Here is a 17,117-nt window from a genome sequence, read left to right as displayed (position 1 = left end):
TGTTAAAAGAAATAATAAAATGTTAAAAGAAATAATAAAATGTTAAAAGAAATAATAAAATGTTAAAAGAAATAATAAAATGTGAAAAGAAATAATAAAATGTGAAAAGAAATAATAAAATGTTAAAAGAAATAATAAAATGTTAAAAGAAATAATAAAATGTGAAAAGAAATAATAAAATGTTAAAAGAAACAATAAAATGTTAAAAGAAATAATAAAATGTGAAAAGAAACAATAAAATGTTAAAAGAAACAATAAAATGTTAAAAGAAATAATAAAATGTGAAAAGAAACAATAAAATGTGAAAAGAAACAATAAAATGTTAAAAGAAACAATAAAATGTTAAAAGAAACAATAAAATGCGAAAAGAAACAATAAAATGTGAAAAGAAACAATAAAATGTTAAAAAAAACAATAAAATGTGAAAAGAAACAATAAAATGTGAAAAGAAACAATAAAATATGAAAAGAAACAATAAAATGTGAAAAGAAATAATAAAATGTTAAAAGAAACAATAAAATGTGAAAAGAAATAATAAAATGTTAAAAGAAACAATAAAATGTGAAAAGAAATAATAAAATGTGAAAAATAACAATAAAATGTGAAAAGAAATAATAAAATGTTAAAAGAAACAATAAAATGTTAAAAGAAACAATAAAATGTTAAAAGAAATAATAAAATGTTAAAAGAAATAATAAAATGTGAAAAGAAATAATAAAATGTTAAAAGAAATAATAAAATGTTAAAAGAAATAATAAAATGTGAAAAGAAATAATAAAATGTTAAAAGAAACAATAAAATGTTAAAAGAAATAATAAAATGTGAAAAGAAACAATAAAATGTGAAAAGAAACAATAAAATGTTAAAAGAAACAATAAAATGTTAAAAGAAATAATAAAATGTTAAAAGAAATAATAAAATGTGAAAAGAAACAATAAAATGTGAAAAGAAACAATAAAATGTTAAAAGAAATAATAAAATGTTAAAAGAAATAATAAAATGTTAAAAGAAATAATAAAATGTTAAAAGAAATAATAAAATGTGAAAAGAAATAATAAAATGTGAAAAGAAATAATAAAATGTTAAAAGAAATAATAAAATGTTAAAAGAAATAATAAAATGTGAAAAGAAATAATAAAATGTTAAAAGAAACAATAAAATGTTAAAAGAAATAATAAAATGTGAAAAGAAACAATAAAATGTGAAAAGAAACAATAAAATGTTAAAAGAAACAATAAAATGTTAAAAGAAATAATAAAATGTGAAAAGAAACAATAAAATGTGAAAAGAAACAATAAAATGTTAAAAGAAACAATAAAATGTTAAAAGAAACAATAAAATGCGAAAAGAAACAATAAAATGTGAAAAGAAACAATAAAATGTTAAAAGAAACAATAAAATGTGAAAAGAAATAATAAAATGTTAAAAGAAACAATAAAATGTGAAAAGAAATAATAAAATGTGAAAAGAAACAATAAAATGTTAAAAGAAACAATAAAATGATAAATAAAAACAATAAAATGTGAAAAGAAACAATAAAATGTGAAACGAAACAATAAAATGTGAAAAGGAACAATAAAATGTTAAAAGAAACAATAAAATGTGAAATAAAAACAATAAACTGTTAAAAGAAACAATAAAATGTTAAAAGAAACAATAAAATGTTAAAAGAAACAATAAAATGTGAAAAGAAATAATAAAATGTGAAAAGAAACAATAAAATGTGAAAAGAAACAATAAAATGTTAAAAGAAACAATAAAATGTTAAAAGAAATAATAAAATGTTAAAAGAAACAATAAAATGTTAAAAGAAACAATAAAATGTTAAAATAAATAATAAAATGTTAAAAGAAATAATAAAATGTGAAAAGAAATAATAAAATGTTAAAAGAAATAATAAAATGTGAAAAGAAATAATAAAATGTTAAAAGAAATAATAAAATGTTAAAAGAAACAATAAAATGTGAAAAGAAATAATAAAATGTTAAAAGAAACAATAAAATGTGAAAAGAAATAATAAAATGTTAAAAGAAACAATAAAATGTGAAAAGAAATAATAAAATGTTAAAAGAAACAATAAAATGTTAAAAGAAACAATAAAATGTTAAAAGAAATAATAAAATGTTAAAAGAAATAATAAAATGTGAAAAGAAATAATAAAATGTTAAAAGAAATAATAAAATGTTAAAAGAAATAATAAAATGTGAAAAGAAATAATAAAATGTGAAAAGAAACAATAAAATGTGAAAAGAAACAATAAAATGTGAAAAGAAACAATAAAATGTGAAAAGAAACAATAAAATGTTAAAAGAAACAATAAAATGTTAAAAGAAATAATAAAATGTGAAAAGAAATAATAAAATGTGAAAAGAAATAATAAAATGTTAAAAGAAATAATAAAATGTTAAAAGAAATAATAAAATGTGAAAAGAAATAATAAAATGTGAAAAGAAACAATAAAATGTTAAAAGAAATAATAAAATGTGAAAAGAAACAATAAAATGTGAAAAGAAACAATAAAATGTTAAAAGAAACAATAAAATGTTAAAAGAAATAATAAAATGTGAAAAGAAACAATAAAATGTGAAAAGAAACAATAAAATGTTAAAAGAAACAATAAAATGTTAAAAGAAACAATAAAATGCGAAAAGAAACAATAAAATGTAAAAAGAAACAATAAAATGTTAAAAAAAACAATAAAATGTGAAAAGAAACAATAAAATGTGAAAAGAAACAATAAAATATGAAAAGAAACAATAAAATGTGAAAAGAAATAATAAAATGTTAAAAGAAACAATAAAATGTGAAAAGAAACAATAAAATGTGAAAAGAAACAATAAAATGTTAAAAGAAACAATAAAATGCGAAAAGAAACAATAAAATGCGAAAAGAAACAATAAAATGTGAAAAGAAATAATAAAATGTTAAAAGAAACAATAAAATGTTAAAAGAAACAATAAAATGTTAAAAGAAATAATAAAATGTTAAAAGAAATAATAAAATGTGAAAAGAAATAATAAAATGTGAAAAGAAATAATAAAATGTTAAAAGAAATAATAAAATGTGAAAAGAAATAATAAAATGTTAAAAGAAACAATAAAATGTTAAAAGAAATAATAAAATGTGAAAAGAAACAATAAAATGTGAAAAGAAACAATAAAATGTTAAAAGAAACAATAAAATGTTAAAAGAAATAATAAAATGTTAAAAGAAATAATAAAATGTGAAAAGAAACAATAAAATGTGAAAAGAAACAATAAAATGTTAAAAGAAATAATAAAATGTTAAAAGAAATAATAAAATGTTAAAAGAAATAATAAAATGTTAAAAGAAATAATAAAATGTTAAAAGAAATAATAAAATGTGAAAAGAAATAATAAAATGTGAAAAGAAATAATAAAATGTTAAAAGAAATAATAAAATGTTAAAAGAAATAATAAAATGTGAAAAGAAATAATAAAATGTTAAAAGAAACAATAAAATGTTAAAAGAAATAATAAAATGTGAAAAGAAACAATAAAATGTGAAAAGAAACAATAAAATGTTAAAAGAAACAATAAAATGTTAAAAGAAATAATAAAATGTGAAAAGAAACAATAAAATGTGAAAAGAAACAATAAAATGTTAAAAGAAACAATAAAATGTTAAAAGAAACAATAAAATGCGAAAAGAAACAATAAAATGTGAAAAGAAACAATAAAATGTTAAAAGAAACAATAAAATGTGAAAAGAAACAATAAAATGTGAAAAGAAACAATAAAATATGAAAAGAAACAATAAAATGTGAAAAGAAACAATAAAATGTTAAAAGAAACAATAAAATGTGAAAAGAAACAATAAAATGTGAAAAGAAACAATAAAATGTTAAAAGAAACAATAAAATGCGAAAAGAAACAATAAAATGCGAAAAGAAACAATAAAATGTTAAAAGAAATAATAAAATGTTAAAAGAAACAATAAAATGTTAAAAGAAATAATAAAATGTGAAAAGAAACAATAAAATGTGAAAAGAAACAATAAAATGTGAAAAGAAATAATAAAATGTTAAAAGAAACAATAAAATGTGAAAAGAAACAATAAAATGTTAAAAGAAACAATAAAATGTGAAAAGAAATAATAAAATGTTAAAAGAAACAATAAAATGTGAAAAGAAATAATAAAATGTGAAAAGAAACAATAAAATGTTAAAAGAAACAATAAAATGATAAATAAAAACAATAAAATGTGAAAAGAAACAATAAAATGTGAAACGAAACAATAAAATGTGAAAAGGAACAATAAAATGTTAAAAGAAACAATAAAATGTGAAATAAAAACAATAAACTGTTAAAAGAAACAATAAAATGTTAAAAGAAACAATAAAATGTTAAAAGAAACAATAAAATGTGAAAAGAAATAATAAAATGTGAAAAGAAACAATAAAATGTGAAAAGAAACAATAAAATGTTAAAAGAAACAATAAAATGTTAAAAGAAATAATAAAATGTTAAAAGAAACAATAAAATGTTAAAAGAAACAATAAAATGTTAAAATAAATAATAAAATGTTAAAAGAAATAATAAAATGTGAAAAGAAATAATAAAATGTTAAAAGAAATAATAAAATGTGAAAAGAAATAATAAAATGTTAAAAGAAATAATAAAATGTTAAAAGAAACAATAAAATGTGAAAAGAAATAATAAAATGTTAAAAGAAACAATAAAATGTGAAAAGAAATAATAAAATGTTAAAAGAAACAATAAAATGTGAAAAGAAATAATAAAATGTTAAAAGAAACAATAAAATGTTAAAAGAAACAATAAAATGTTAAAAGAAATAATAAAATGTTAAAAGAAATAATAAAATGTGAAAAGAAATAATAAAATGTTAAAAGAAATAATAAAATGTTAAAAGAAATAATAAAATGTGAAAAGAAATAATAAAATGTTAAAAGAAACAATAAAATGTTAAAAGAAATAATAAAATGTGAAAAGAAACAATAAAATGTGAAAAGAAACAATAAAATGTTAAAAGAAACAATAAAATGTTAAAAGAAATAATAAAATGTTAAAAGAAATAATAAAATGTGAAAAGAAACAATAAAATGTGAAAAGAAACAATAAAATGTTAAAAGAAATAATAAAATGTTAAAAGAAATAATAAAATGTTAAAAGAAATAATAAAATGTTAAAAGAAATAATAAAATGTGAAAAGAAATAATAAAATGTGAAAAGAAATAATAAAATGTTAAAAGAAATAATAAAATGTTAAAAGAAATAATAAAATGTGAAAAGAAATAATAAAATGTGAAAAGAAACAATAAAATGTTAAAAGAAATAATAAAATGTGAAAAGAAATTATAAAATGTGAAAAGAAACAATAAAATGTTAAAAGAAACAATAAAATGTTAAAAGAAATAATAAAATGTGAAAAGAAACAATAAAATGTGAAAAGAAACAATAAAATGTTAAAAGAAACAATAAAATGTTAAAAGAAACAATAAAATGCGAAAAGAAACAATAAAATGTAAAAAGAAACAATAAAATGTTAAAAAAAACAATAAAATGTGAAAAGAAACAATAAAATGTGAAAAGAAACAATAAAATATGAAAAGAAACAATAAAATGTGAAAAGAAATAATAAAATGTTAAAAGAAACAATAAAATGTGAAAAGAAACAATAAAATGTGAAAAGAAACAATAAAATGTTAAAAGAAACAATAAAATGCGAAAAGAAACAATAAAATGCGAAAAGAAACAATAAAATGTGAAAAGAAATAATAAAATGTTAAAAGAAACAATAAAATGTTAAAAGAAACAATAAAATGTTAAAAGAAATAATAAAATGTTAAAAGAAATAATAAAATGTGAAAAGAAATAATAAAATGTTAAAAGAAATAATAAAATGTTAAAAGAAATAATAAAATGTGAAAAGAAATAATAAAATGTTAAAAGAAACAATAAAATGTTAAAAGAAATAATAAAATGTGAAAAGAAACAATAAAATGTGAAAAGAAACAATAAAATGTTAAAAGAAACAATAAAATGTTAAAAGAAATAATAAAATGTTAAAAGAAATAATAAAATGTGAAAAGAAACAATAAAATGTGAAAAGAAACAATAAAATGTTAAAAGAAATAATAAAATGTTAAAAGAAATAATAAAATGTTAAAAGAAATAATAAAATGTTAAAAGAAATAATAAAATGTGAAAAGAAATAATAAAATGTGAAAAGAAATAATAAAATGTTAAAAGAAATAATAAAATGTTAAAAGAAATAATAAAATGTGAAAAGAAATAATAAAATGTTAAAAGAAACAATAAAATGTTAAAAGAAATAATAAAATGTGAAAAGAAACAATAAAATGTGAAAAGAAACAATAAAATGTTAAAAGAAACAATAAAATGTTAAAAGAAATAATAAAATGTGAAAAGAAACAATAAAATGTGAAAAGAAACAATAAAATGTTAAAAGAAACAATAAAATGTTAAAAGAAACAATAAAATGCGAAAAGAAACAATAAAATGTGAAAAGAAACAATAAAATGTTAAAAGAAACAATAAAATGTGAAAAGAAACAATAAAATGTGAAAAGAAACAATAAAATATGAAAAGAAACAATAAAATGTGAAAAGAAATAATAAAATGTTAAAAGAAACAATAAAATGTGAAAAGAAACAATAAAATGTGAAAAGAAACAATAAAATGTTAAAAGAAACAATAAAATGCGAAAAGAAACAATAAAATGCGAAAAGAAACAATAAAATGTTAAAAGAAATAATAAAATGTTAAAAGAAACAATAAAATGTTAAAAGAAATAATAAAATGTTAAAAGAAATAATAAAATGTGAAAAGAAACAATAAAATGTGAAAAGAAACAATAAAATGTGAAAAGAAATAATAAAATGTTAAAAGAAACAATAAAATGTGAAAAGAAACAATAAAATGTTAAAAGAAACAATAAAATGTGAAAAGAAATAATAAAATGTTAAAAGAAACAATAAAATGTGAAAAGAAATAATAAAATGTGAAAAGAAACAATAAAATGTGAAAAGAAACAATAAAATGTTAAAAGAAATAATAAAATGTTAAAAGAAATAATAAAATGTTAAAAGAAACAATAAAATGTTAAAAGAAACAATAAAATGTTAAAAGAAATAATAAAATGTTAAAAGAAACAATAAAATGTTAAAAGAAACAATAAAATGTTAAAAGAAACAATAAAATGTGAAAAGAAACAATAAAATGTTAAAAGAAATAATAAAATGTGAAAAGAAATAATAAAATGTGAAAAGAAACAATAAAATGTGAAAAGAAATAATAAAATGTTAAAAGAAACAATAAAATGTGAAAAGAAACAATAAAATGTTAAAAGAAATAATAAAATGTTAAAAGAAATAATAAAATGTTAAAAGAAATAATAAAATGTTAAAAGAAATAATAAAATGTTAAAAGAAATAATAAAATGTTAAAAGAAATAATAAAATGTGAAAAGAAACAATAAAATGTTAAAAGAAACAATAAAATGTGAAAAGAAATAATAAAATGTGAAAAGAAACAATAAAATGTGAAAAGAAACAATAAAATGTTAAAAGAAATAATAAAATGTTAAAAGAAATAATAAAATGTTAAAAGAAATAATAAAATGTGAAAAGAAATAATAAAATGTTAAAAGAAATAATAAAATGTTAAAAGAAATAATAAAATGTTAAAAGAAATAATAAAATGTGAAAAGAAATAATAAAATGTGAAAAGAAACAATAAAATGTTAAAAGAAACAATAAAATGTTAAAAGAAACAATAAAATGTTAAAAGAAACAATAAAATGTTAAAAGAAATAATAAAATGTTAAAAGAAACAATAAAATGTTAAAAGAAATAATAAAATGTGAAAAGAAATAATAAAATGTAAAAAGAAATAATAAAATGTGAAAAGAAATAATAAAATGTTAAAAGAAATAATAAAATGTTAAAAGAAATAATAAAATGTGAAAAGAAATAATAAAATGTGAAAAGAAACAATAAAATGTGAAAAGAAATAATAAAATGTTAAAAGAAACAATAAAATGTGAAAAGAAACAATAAAATGTGAAAAGAAATAATAAAATGTGAAAAGAAACAATAAAATGTGAAAAGAAACAATAAAATGTTAAAAGAAACAATAAAATGTGAAAAGAAATAATAAAATGTGAAAAGAAACAATAAAATGTTAAAAGAAACAATAAAATGTGAAAAGAAATAATAAAATGTTAAAAGAAACAATAAAATGTTAAAAGAAATAATAAAATGTTAAAAGAAACAATAAAATGTGAAAAGAAACAATAAAATGTGAAAAGAAATAATAAAATGTTAAAAGAGACAATAAAATGTGAAAAGAAACAATAAAATGTGAAAAGAAACAATAAAATGTTAAAAGAAATAATTAAATGTGAAAAGAAACAATAAAATGTTAAAAGAAACAATAAAATGTGAAAAGAAACAATAAAATGTGAAATAAAAACAATAAAATGTTAAAAGAAACAATAAAATGTTAAAAGAAACAATAAAATGTTAAAAGAAACAATAAAATGTTAAAAGAAATAATAAAATGTGAAAAGAAACAATAAAATGTGAAAAGAAACAATAAAATGTGAAAAGAAATAATAAAATGTGAAAAGAAACAATAAAATGTGAAAAGAAACAATAAAATGTGAAAAGAAACAATAAAATGTTAAAAGAAACAATAAAATGTTAAAAGAAATAATAAAATGTTAAAAGAAACAATAAAATGTGAAAAGAAACAATAAAATGTGAAAAGAAACAATAAAATGTTAAAAGAAATAATTAAATGTGAAAAGAAACAATAAAATGTTAAAAGAAACAATAAAATGTGAAAAGAAACAATAAAATGTTAAAAGAAACAATAAAATGTAAAAAGAAACAATAACATGTGAAAAGAAACAATAACATGTGAAAAGAAACAATAAAATGTGAAAAGAAACAATAAAATGTGAAAAGAAACAATAAAATGTGAAAAGAAATAATAAAATGTGAAAAGAAACAATAAAATGTGAAAAGAAACAATAAAATGCGAAAAGAAACAATAAAATGCGAAAAGAAACAATAAAATGTTAAAAGAAACAATAAAATGTTAAAAGAAACAATAAAATGTGAAAACAAACAATAAAATGTGAAAAGAAACAATAAAATGTGAAAAGAAATAATAAAATGTGAAAAGAAACAATAAAATGTTAAAAGAAATAATAAAATGTTAAAAGAAATAATAAAATGTGAAAAGAAACAATAAAATGTGAAAAGAAACAATAAAATGCGAAAAGAAACAATAAAATGCGAAAAGAAACAATAAAATGTTAAAAGAAACAATCAAATGTTAAAAGAAACAATAAAATGTGAAAAGAAACAATAAAATGTGAAAAGAAACAATAAAATGTGAAAATAAACAATAAAAGGTGAAAAGAAATAATAAAATGTGAAAAGAAACAATCAAATGTGAAAATAAACAATAAAAGGTGAAAAGAAATAATAAAATGTGAAAAGAAACAATAAAATGCGAAAAGAAACAATAAAATGTGAAAAGAAACAATAAAATGTGAAAAGAAACAATAAAATGTTAAAAGAAACAATAAAATGTGAAAAGAAACAATAAAATGTGAAAAGAAACAATAAAATGTGAAAAGAATGATATGTTAAAAGAAACGATTGAATGTGAAAAGTAACGATGAAATTTGAAAAGAAATGAAAAAATGTGAATCCAGTTATTTTGGAAATAGTATTCATGTCGCATCCAGTTATTTTGTAGAAGGTTTTTATTCTTCAAATTCTTTGTATTTTCAATCGATATTTTGTAGTGTTTGGTTTGGTTGTTTTATAGTGGATTTTATCGTTTTTGTTTCCTGCCCTGGAGAAGAGTTTTGCAATGGCGAGGGAAAAGGGTTACAGTATTAATCTTTGGTATATTTTAAGTTAAGAAACCAGTCAGGAAGTGGAGGAGATAGAAAGAGAAAGGGGAAATGGGAAGAAGGAAAGAGGGGAAAAGGGGGGTTGATGTTGTTTTTGGTTTTGAAGAAAATAATTAAGTTTTGCAAAAGGAAGTAGAAAAACAAAAACATCAATGTTAGGTGCATTTTGTCTCAGGAAGTCAATATCTTCAGACAGCCTGATCTGGTTGCACCAGCCGGGGGAGAGAGAGAGAGAGAGAGAGAGAGAGAGAGTAAATTTGGTCTAACAAAAGCTGCTATATATACAACAATGCGCTTACCAAAATTAACTCCCCTCCCGTCTCCCTATGTATTAAATGATTGTCGTGGAACTTACCATCGATGATGCTACTATTGGAAGGGGCCACTTGTGTTATCCGAATGTATGGTTCCTCTCCAAGGGTTTCACTATTTTCTGGCCGACGTGGGATCTCTGCTCGTCCAAGTAGATATTTTTCAGTCAAAGACTCATGGTTATCACCTGCTTTAACCTGAATAATAAAATATATATATTACCGTGTGTATGTCTGTTTGTTTATTCAGTTAAAAGTCAGAAACTACACAAGACACATCTACGATGCTGATATTCTTTTTTTTTTCAGCATTGCCTCGGACAAATTGTAGACACTCTTTTGTTTTTAATATTTATTCGGTTCTCATGTAGTTGTTGCCTCCCTATTTCTATTTTTGATTTTTTTCTCTCATTCACATATCTCTATTCTGAATTTTGTGGACCAGCACGATTGGATTTTTTTTTTTTTTACCAAGACGAACATAAACAATGTTTCTTTTTTATTTTTTTAGCGTTTGAACTATTTCAAACTTATGTAAAGTATTGCACAATAAAAATAATTAATTTAAAAAAAAAACATTTCTTATTTCGAATTATTTAATCATTTTTTTTTCTTCCACTTCTAGCAAATTTGAATGTTCTCATTGGCATGGAATTTTGACTTTATTGAAATAAGAAAAATGAATTTAACTTAAAAACTCTTCGGAAAAATACAATGGTCATCGTTTCTCTTATTTCAGTCATAAGTCACACTTCTATGGAGATTGCAGGTGACCCTAAAAATACAACTGCGCATTACTTAGGACTCCTCCCCAGTTGTGACTGACAGAACGAAAACATGTTACCATGTTTGGTTAAATAAAGTGTTCCGTTATAACTCCTCTGTAGAATCATGAGTTCAACAGAAATATTCCTGGAATATAGACTTTTGTCATTTGTTTATATATATATATATATATATATATATATATATATATATATATATATATATATATATGTATATAAAGCTGAATGTGTGTGTACGTGTGTGTGTGTGTGTGTGTGTGTGTGTGTGTGTGTGTGTGTGTGGTCACGAATAGGCTCCTCTATGGTTGACTATTTTTAAAAACTGAATACATATAATGATAGAAGATGTATCGAGACACAGGAATGGGTATATTTGATCTGGCAGAACGGTGGTTCATTAAAATTGTGGGGTCTTCGTTCGCGCCTGGTCCACAAAGTATGGAAATAAAAAATCCAAAATTAAAAAAAAACGTTTACAAGTGTTTTTGATATAGATGTACATAATACTTTGATAAGTATGTTTTAACTTAAATAGGGATGGTATAATAAAATTGTGGGGTCTGCGTTCGCGCCTGGCCTCCATAGAATGGAAATAGGCACAAACTTTAATAAAGACTTTTCATATCTATCTGCGTAAGCATACTTTGATAATTATGTTTCAGTTTGAAGAAATATGGTATGATAAAATTATGAGGTGTTCGTTCGCGCCTGACCGCATAGGATGGAAATATGTCACAAAGTTTAACAAGGTTTTTTAATATAGATCCACAGAATATTGTGATAAGTGTTTCAGTGCGAACAGGTATGGTATAATAAATTATGGGGCTTATCTATTTTATTTTTACTTTCATCATATTTTGCTTTGGTTTTAATACCCCCAAATTCGAAGCTATCTCTTTACAACCCTTCCTTTTCATAACATCATACTTTAATAAATCAGAGTCCATTTTCTGTAGGCTGTTTTTGAACCCAGTCAACGACGGGTACTTTTGCTAGTATATATATATATTTCTTTCTAGGGCAATTGCTCTTGACATATCTAAGGCCTTTGATAGGGTATGGCATAAAGGTTTACTTCATAAGATCTCTAGCTATGGTATTGCTGGAAATGTCTTCTCAATTATTAAATCATTTCTTTCTGATAGGTTCATAAGAGTAGTAGTTAAGGGGCAAAAATCAGAAGCTCACAGTATTAATGCCGGTGTCCCTCAGGGGTCCATCCTGGGCCCAACTCTTTTCCTGATCTACATTAATGATCTTCCAAATCACATCCTTACATCATTTGTAGACATCTATGCTGACGACACTACCATTTATGGTAGCACATCTAAGACAGTAAACGACCAAGTTCTCTCCAATTCTCTCTCCACTGATCTTGAGCGCGTAGTACAATGGGGTAAGGAGTGGCTGATTACTTTTAATGCATCTAAAACCAAGCTTCTCTCTTTACATCATCAACATTCTGATCCACATCTGGCATCAATTGAAATGAATGGCTCTCGTCTTCAGGAGGCCTAAAGTTTTGACAAGCTTCTTGGCTTGACCATTACTCCTGATCTTAAATGGAACACGTACATCAAATCTGTTGCCAAGGCTGCTGGAAAAATGGTGGGATCTTTCTATCGATCCGGTAGATATCTCACTGCTGATGCTATTCTCTATCTATATAAGAGCCAGGTACGTCCAAGGATGGAATACTGTTGCCACATCTGGGCAGGAGCTGCTAGAAAGGACTTGGCCTGCCTTGATAGAGTTCAAAATAGACTTCGTAGCCTCATAGGAGATGTCCTTTTCTCTTCCTTGCAACCTCTATCTCACAGAAGAGATGTTGCGAGTTTGTCTCTGATGTATCGTTATTTTCATGGAAAGTGTTCGACTGAACTTCAATCTATGGTCCCCCCTCGCCAAACTTTCACAAGAAACACTCGTCTAGCTGTAAACACTATCAATAATTCCCTCCACTCTTTATCTGTGCCTAAACCTAAACGTAGATTCCATGAACAAAGCTTCTTTCTTAGAACTGCACGCCTGTGGAATTGTCTTCCGTTTTCCTGCTTTCCGGCTGACTACAATATGGTTGTGTTCAAGTCTAACGTAAATAAGTTCTTGATGAGCCGTTCCATATAAGTTATCAAATTTACCAAATTTTCATTACTAATGATTACTATATTGTCCAATTTCTACTGTACACTCTTTAACCCTTATCCTTGAGTGGCCTCTTGGCCTTGATAATGTGGTGATGCCTATGTAAAAAAAAAAATATATATATATATATATATATATATATGCATGCGTGTGTGTGTATGTGATTAAGAAGTGGTTAATACTTAGCAATTTTTTTTTAAAAATTCAAAATGGCGTAATAAAAATCAAATAAAAAAGTAATTAAAACTTCTCTTCCAATTTTCGACTTTTGTGCTCATGCCCAAATGCGTTTTATCTTCTGTTAATGGATTGATAGTTGCTATTGTTTGGAGTATAATGATACTTCTTTGAGTCTTTAAATGAGGTTTAAGAATCATGTGCTAAAAGAAATTTGATAGTATTTCAATGCTCCGACGAACTACAAGCTCTCGTACCCCCCCCTCCCCGACTTAAATACCCCCGACAAATCTTACAAGCAGCAAAATCCCACCCCTACACAATGGAGATCCCCAGATACCAGAAAGCCTTCTACTCTAATAGTTTCTTCCCCAAAACTGCTAGACCTTGGAATTTCATTCCAGGTTCCTGCTTCCCTGACTGTACTGGCATGCAGAAGTTCAGATGATGACAATGCCTCCATTTAGTCTCAAAAGACAAAGGATACCTTCTGTAGGGGCAGCTGTGTGTGTGATTGTGAAGCAAGGGTTGCGCAATCTCCAACCACACCTCACCTGAATCAGCACTGCTTAAGTCCAGTGGCAAGGAGAAGTCCAGGACGACTGGAAGCAATGCCGAGATAAGCGGAGGAGAGCACATACAGCACCTGAAAGTCCGAAATAGTTACCCAGGTTAAACGTTGCTTAACTTTGGTGATCCAATGGGAACCGGTGTGTCAACGTGATTATGCTGCAGAAGTCCAAGTGTAATGTAAACTGATATCTTGCTGCTCAACTCCCTACATAGTATCCTTGCAACTATGTCCCAGATAGTAACCCCTACATCAAAATGGCACTGTTCGTTGTTTGGGGTGGAAATGCAATTAAAAAAAAACAATTCAAAACCAAGACAATCTTACAATATGATTCTAACATAAAGTATACAGATTCAGGTCAGTGCATTGAATAATGTGGAACAAAAAAACACTTTATATTGAAGATATTGATATATCTAGGCTAAACGACCAAGTTCTTTCTGATCTTGAGCACGTGGTACAATGGGGAAAGAGGTGGCTGGTTGCTTTTAATGCATCTAAAACCAAGCTTCCATCTTTACATCATCAATACTCTGATCCCCATTTGGCATCAACTGAAATGAATGACTTTCGTCTTGGGGAGGCTCCATGTTTTGACAAGCTTCTACATCTGACCTTTACTCCTAATCTGAAATGGAACATGTACATCAAATCTGTTGCCAAGGTCGCTGGAAAAATGGTGGGATCCTTCTATTGATCCAGTAGATATCTTACTGCTATGCAATTCTCTACCTGTTTAAGAACCAAGTATGTCCAAGGATTGAGTACCGTTGCCACATCTGGGCATAAGCTGCTAGAAAGTCTTATCCTGCCTTGACAGAGTTCAAAATAGACTTCGTAGCCTAGTGAGGGATGCCCGTTTCTCTTCCCTGCAATGTCTTTCTCCACAGAAGAGACGTGAGACTATCCCTGCTTATCGTTATTTTCATGGCAAGTGTATATTTATTTATTCATTCAAGTGGTGTCCTATCTGGTACAGGCATTAACGGCTATAGCTCTCCATCTATTTATTTCCTTCAAGGCATTCATGAATTCATTGTTGCTGTTCTTTGTTGGTTGTTAGTTTGATGACAACCCTAACCCTAACCCTAACCCGACGGTGCCTTACTGAGTGAGGTGCTCTGATTCAGAACCCTATTCACGCTGCTTCTCAAATAAAACTGTATAGACAGTGGATTGCAGTTTCTTTCTGTCCGAGCAGTGCCCATGTCTTGACCATTGTACCCTGAGGTATCTTCTACTTAGCACAACGAAATACGAAACCATGAAGAGAATTATTTCTGTTTGCCTCTGTATTACACAAGTCACCTGCTTTCAATGACCTCAGGTTACCCTAGGTTTTTGACTTTGCCCAAGGGTCTCCCACAGACTAGTGGAGGGAAGGAGGCGTCTTACTTTTCTTTTAACTGCTCCGTTTCCCAAAGACACAATATGGGCCCAACTGTTTGGTATTTCTGCAGTGAGTGACCCGTTTTTACGTCATGTTGTTTTAGCATATACTGGAAATTTTTGGAATATGGCAAAATGTTCAGCCAATGTAGCAGACGACATGGAATAAATTCAAAGAAAATATTAGTTTTAATTGTGCAAAAATTTAAATCATCTATATAACAGGCAAAATGCGCGCAAGAGTTTTTGTATGTTCAAGAAAGGCTTTTTTTGCCGGGGTTCCTCGGACATTACTATCGCTTAGAACTGTTTATATATCCCCTAGATAATAATATCTAGGATTTGCGAACGCGTGTCGCGTCTAGATTTATTTTGGCGACTTTTACAAAATTATTGCTATTTCGATACTCGGCTACGGCCCGAGAGCGTCCAGAAAGCAAATGGACGTTTTGTCAATGTTAGTTTTACCGTCATATCAGACAATTGCTTTCATTTGGACATTCCCCTAATAAGGGGGGGGGCTGGTTTTCCCCAACGTGTTGGGGAAACAAAGCCACACAAAGTTGGGTAAAAGCAAACCCAAACGAACTATCCTGCAGTTAAAATGAAGTGCGGAATTTCATTACCTTTGGCGTAATTAAATTCGCCGCGCACCTGCCATTTATAAACGTTAAATTGAAATTGTTTTCAGTTACTTTCCTCTCGTGGGCGAGCGGGTAACTTACCAAGTTTTTCGCCTCAACGTTCCTACCTACCTACCAAAACTTTTTTTTTATTTTATTTTTTTTCTATTTTACTTTTTCTTCTTTTTACATCATGTTTGTTGTTTTTTTTTGTTTTTCCGATTTTTCAAAAATAGTTTAACATAGGGTTTGGATCCAACCCCCCACCCCCAACACACACACACACACCTATTTTTAGCTGTTTTTTTTTTGTTTTTGTTCGTTTTTTTTTTTAATATTTGTTTTCTACCAAAACTTTTTTCTTTTTTGATCTAAACCTCCACCCCCACCAGCACACACACCTACAATCACCCGGGCAACGCCGGGCACCCGCACTAGTTTATATATATAAAAGACAAAATGTGTGTGTGTGTGTGTGTTTGTATGTCTCATAAAAACTTCCGACAAACGCGTCGGAACGTGATGAAACTAGTATTGTTTTAAACCATGGTCCTTCGGACAACAAATATCGAAAAATTGGCCAAAAACATTCATTCTTTCATCCTTAACTGTGGGGTTTTGTACAAGTAGGGGTTGCTTTTTTCGCCGACATTTTAGCAAGTCATCATCATCATTGGATTGACTTCAGTTAATTCCAACACTCTTGACGTCTGGTTGGGTGATGGAGACATCAGTTTATTTTTTTCCTCCTTCGCATTATGGGTTCGAGCCTGCCTACCTGCCTACTATCACTTTTTTTTAACACCTCTCTCCACCCAAACTGCCTACTACGGTTTTGACAACCCCCCCACCCCGCCGCTACTACCACTTTTATTTTTTCTTGGGGGTTCCTTACTACACCACCTCGATACACCCGGGCAATGCTGAGTACTCCCGCTAGTTAAAAATAAATTGGAAAACTAATCTGGATAATATACATGTAGTCCCACGATATGGCAATTTGAAGCGAGAGCGTGCCATTGGTTCAGAACACACCATGGTTGGTTGGTTTTGATTTACGGCATATCAACCCTTTTCAGGTTATTTAATGCCGAATCCGGTGATTTTAAAGAAAAATTTTTTAATAGAATACATTTGTTTTTTTCAAGTCGGTTTCTATTTAACCCATGGTTGGAAC

General features: G+C 25.3%; 1 protein-coding gene across 3 annotated transcripts in view; it reads right to left on the bottom strand.

The window, feature by feature from the left end:
• The window catches only part of LOC145261036 (uncharacterized), a 135,724-nt gene that overhangs the window by 60,607 nt on the left and 58,000 nt on the right, over positions 1-17,117 (bottom strand). For all 3 annotated transcript variants that reach the window (XR_013864389.1, XM_080119180.1, XM_080119181.1), the window contains exon 3: positions 10,292-10,445. Coding sequence is in view for 2 of the 3 variants with exons in the window: in XM_080119180.1 (XP_079975306.1) it covers positions 10,292-10,445 (154 nt within the window). In the remaining variant the exon portion in view is untranslated. The remainder of the gene's footprint in view (positions 1-10,291; positions 10,446-17,117) is intronic.

This window comes from Euprymna scolopes, chromosome 37, assembly GCF_053919585.1.
Source record: "Euprymna scolopes isolate OS-2025 chromosome 37, ASM5391958v1, whole genome shotgun sequence".
Taxonomy (NCBI): domain Eukaryota; kingdom Metazoa; phylum Mollusca; class Cephalopoda; order Sepiida; family Sepiolidae; genus Euprymna; species Euprymna scolopes.
The sequence above is the reverse complement of the archived record's forward strand: the minus strand, read 5'-3'. Positions and strand labels throughout refer to the sequence as shown.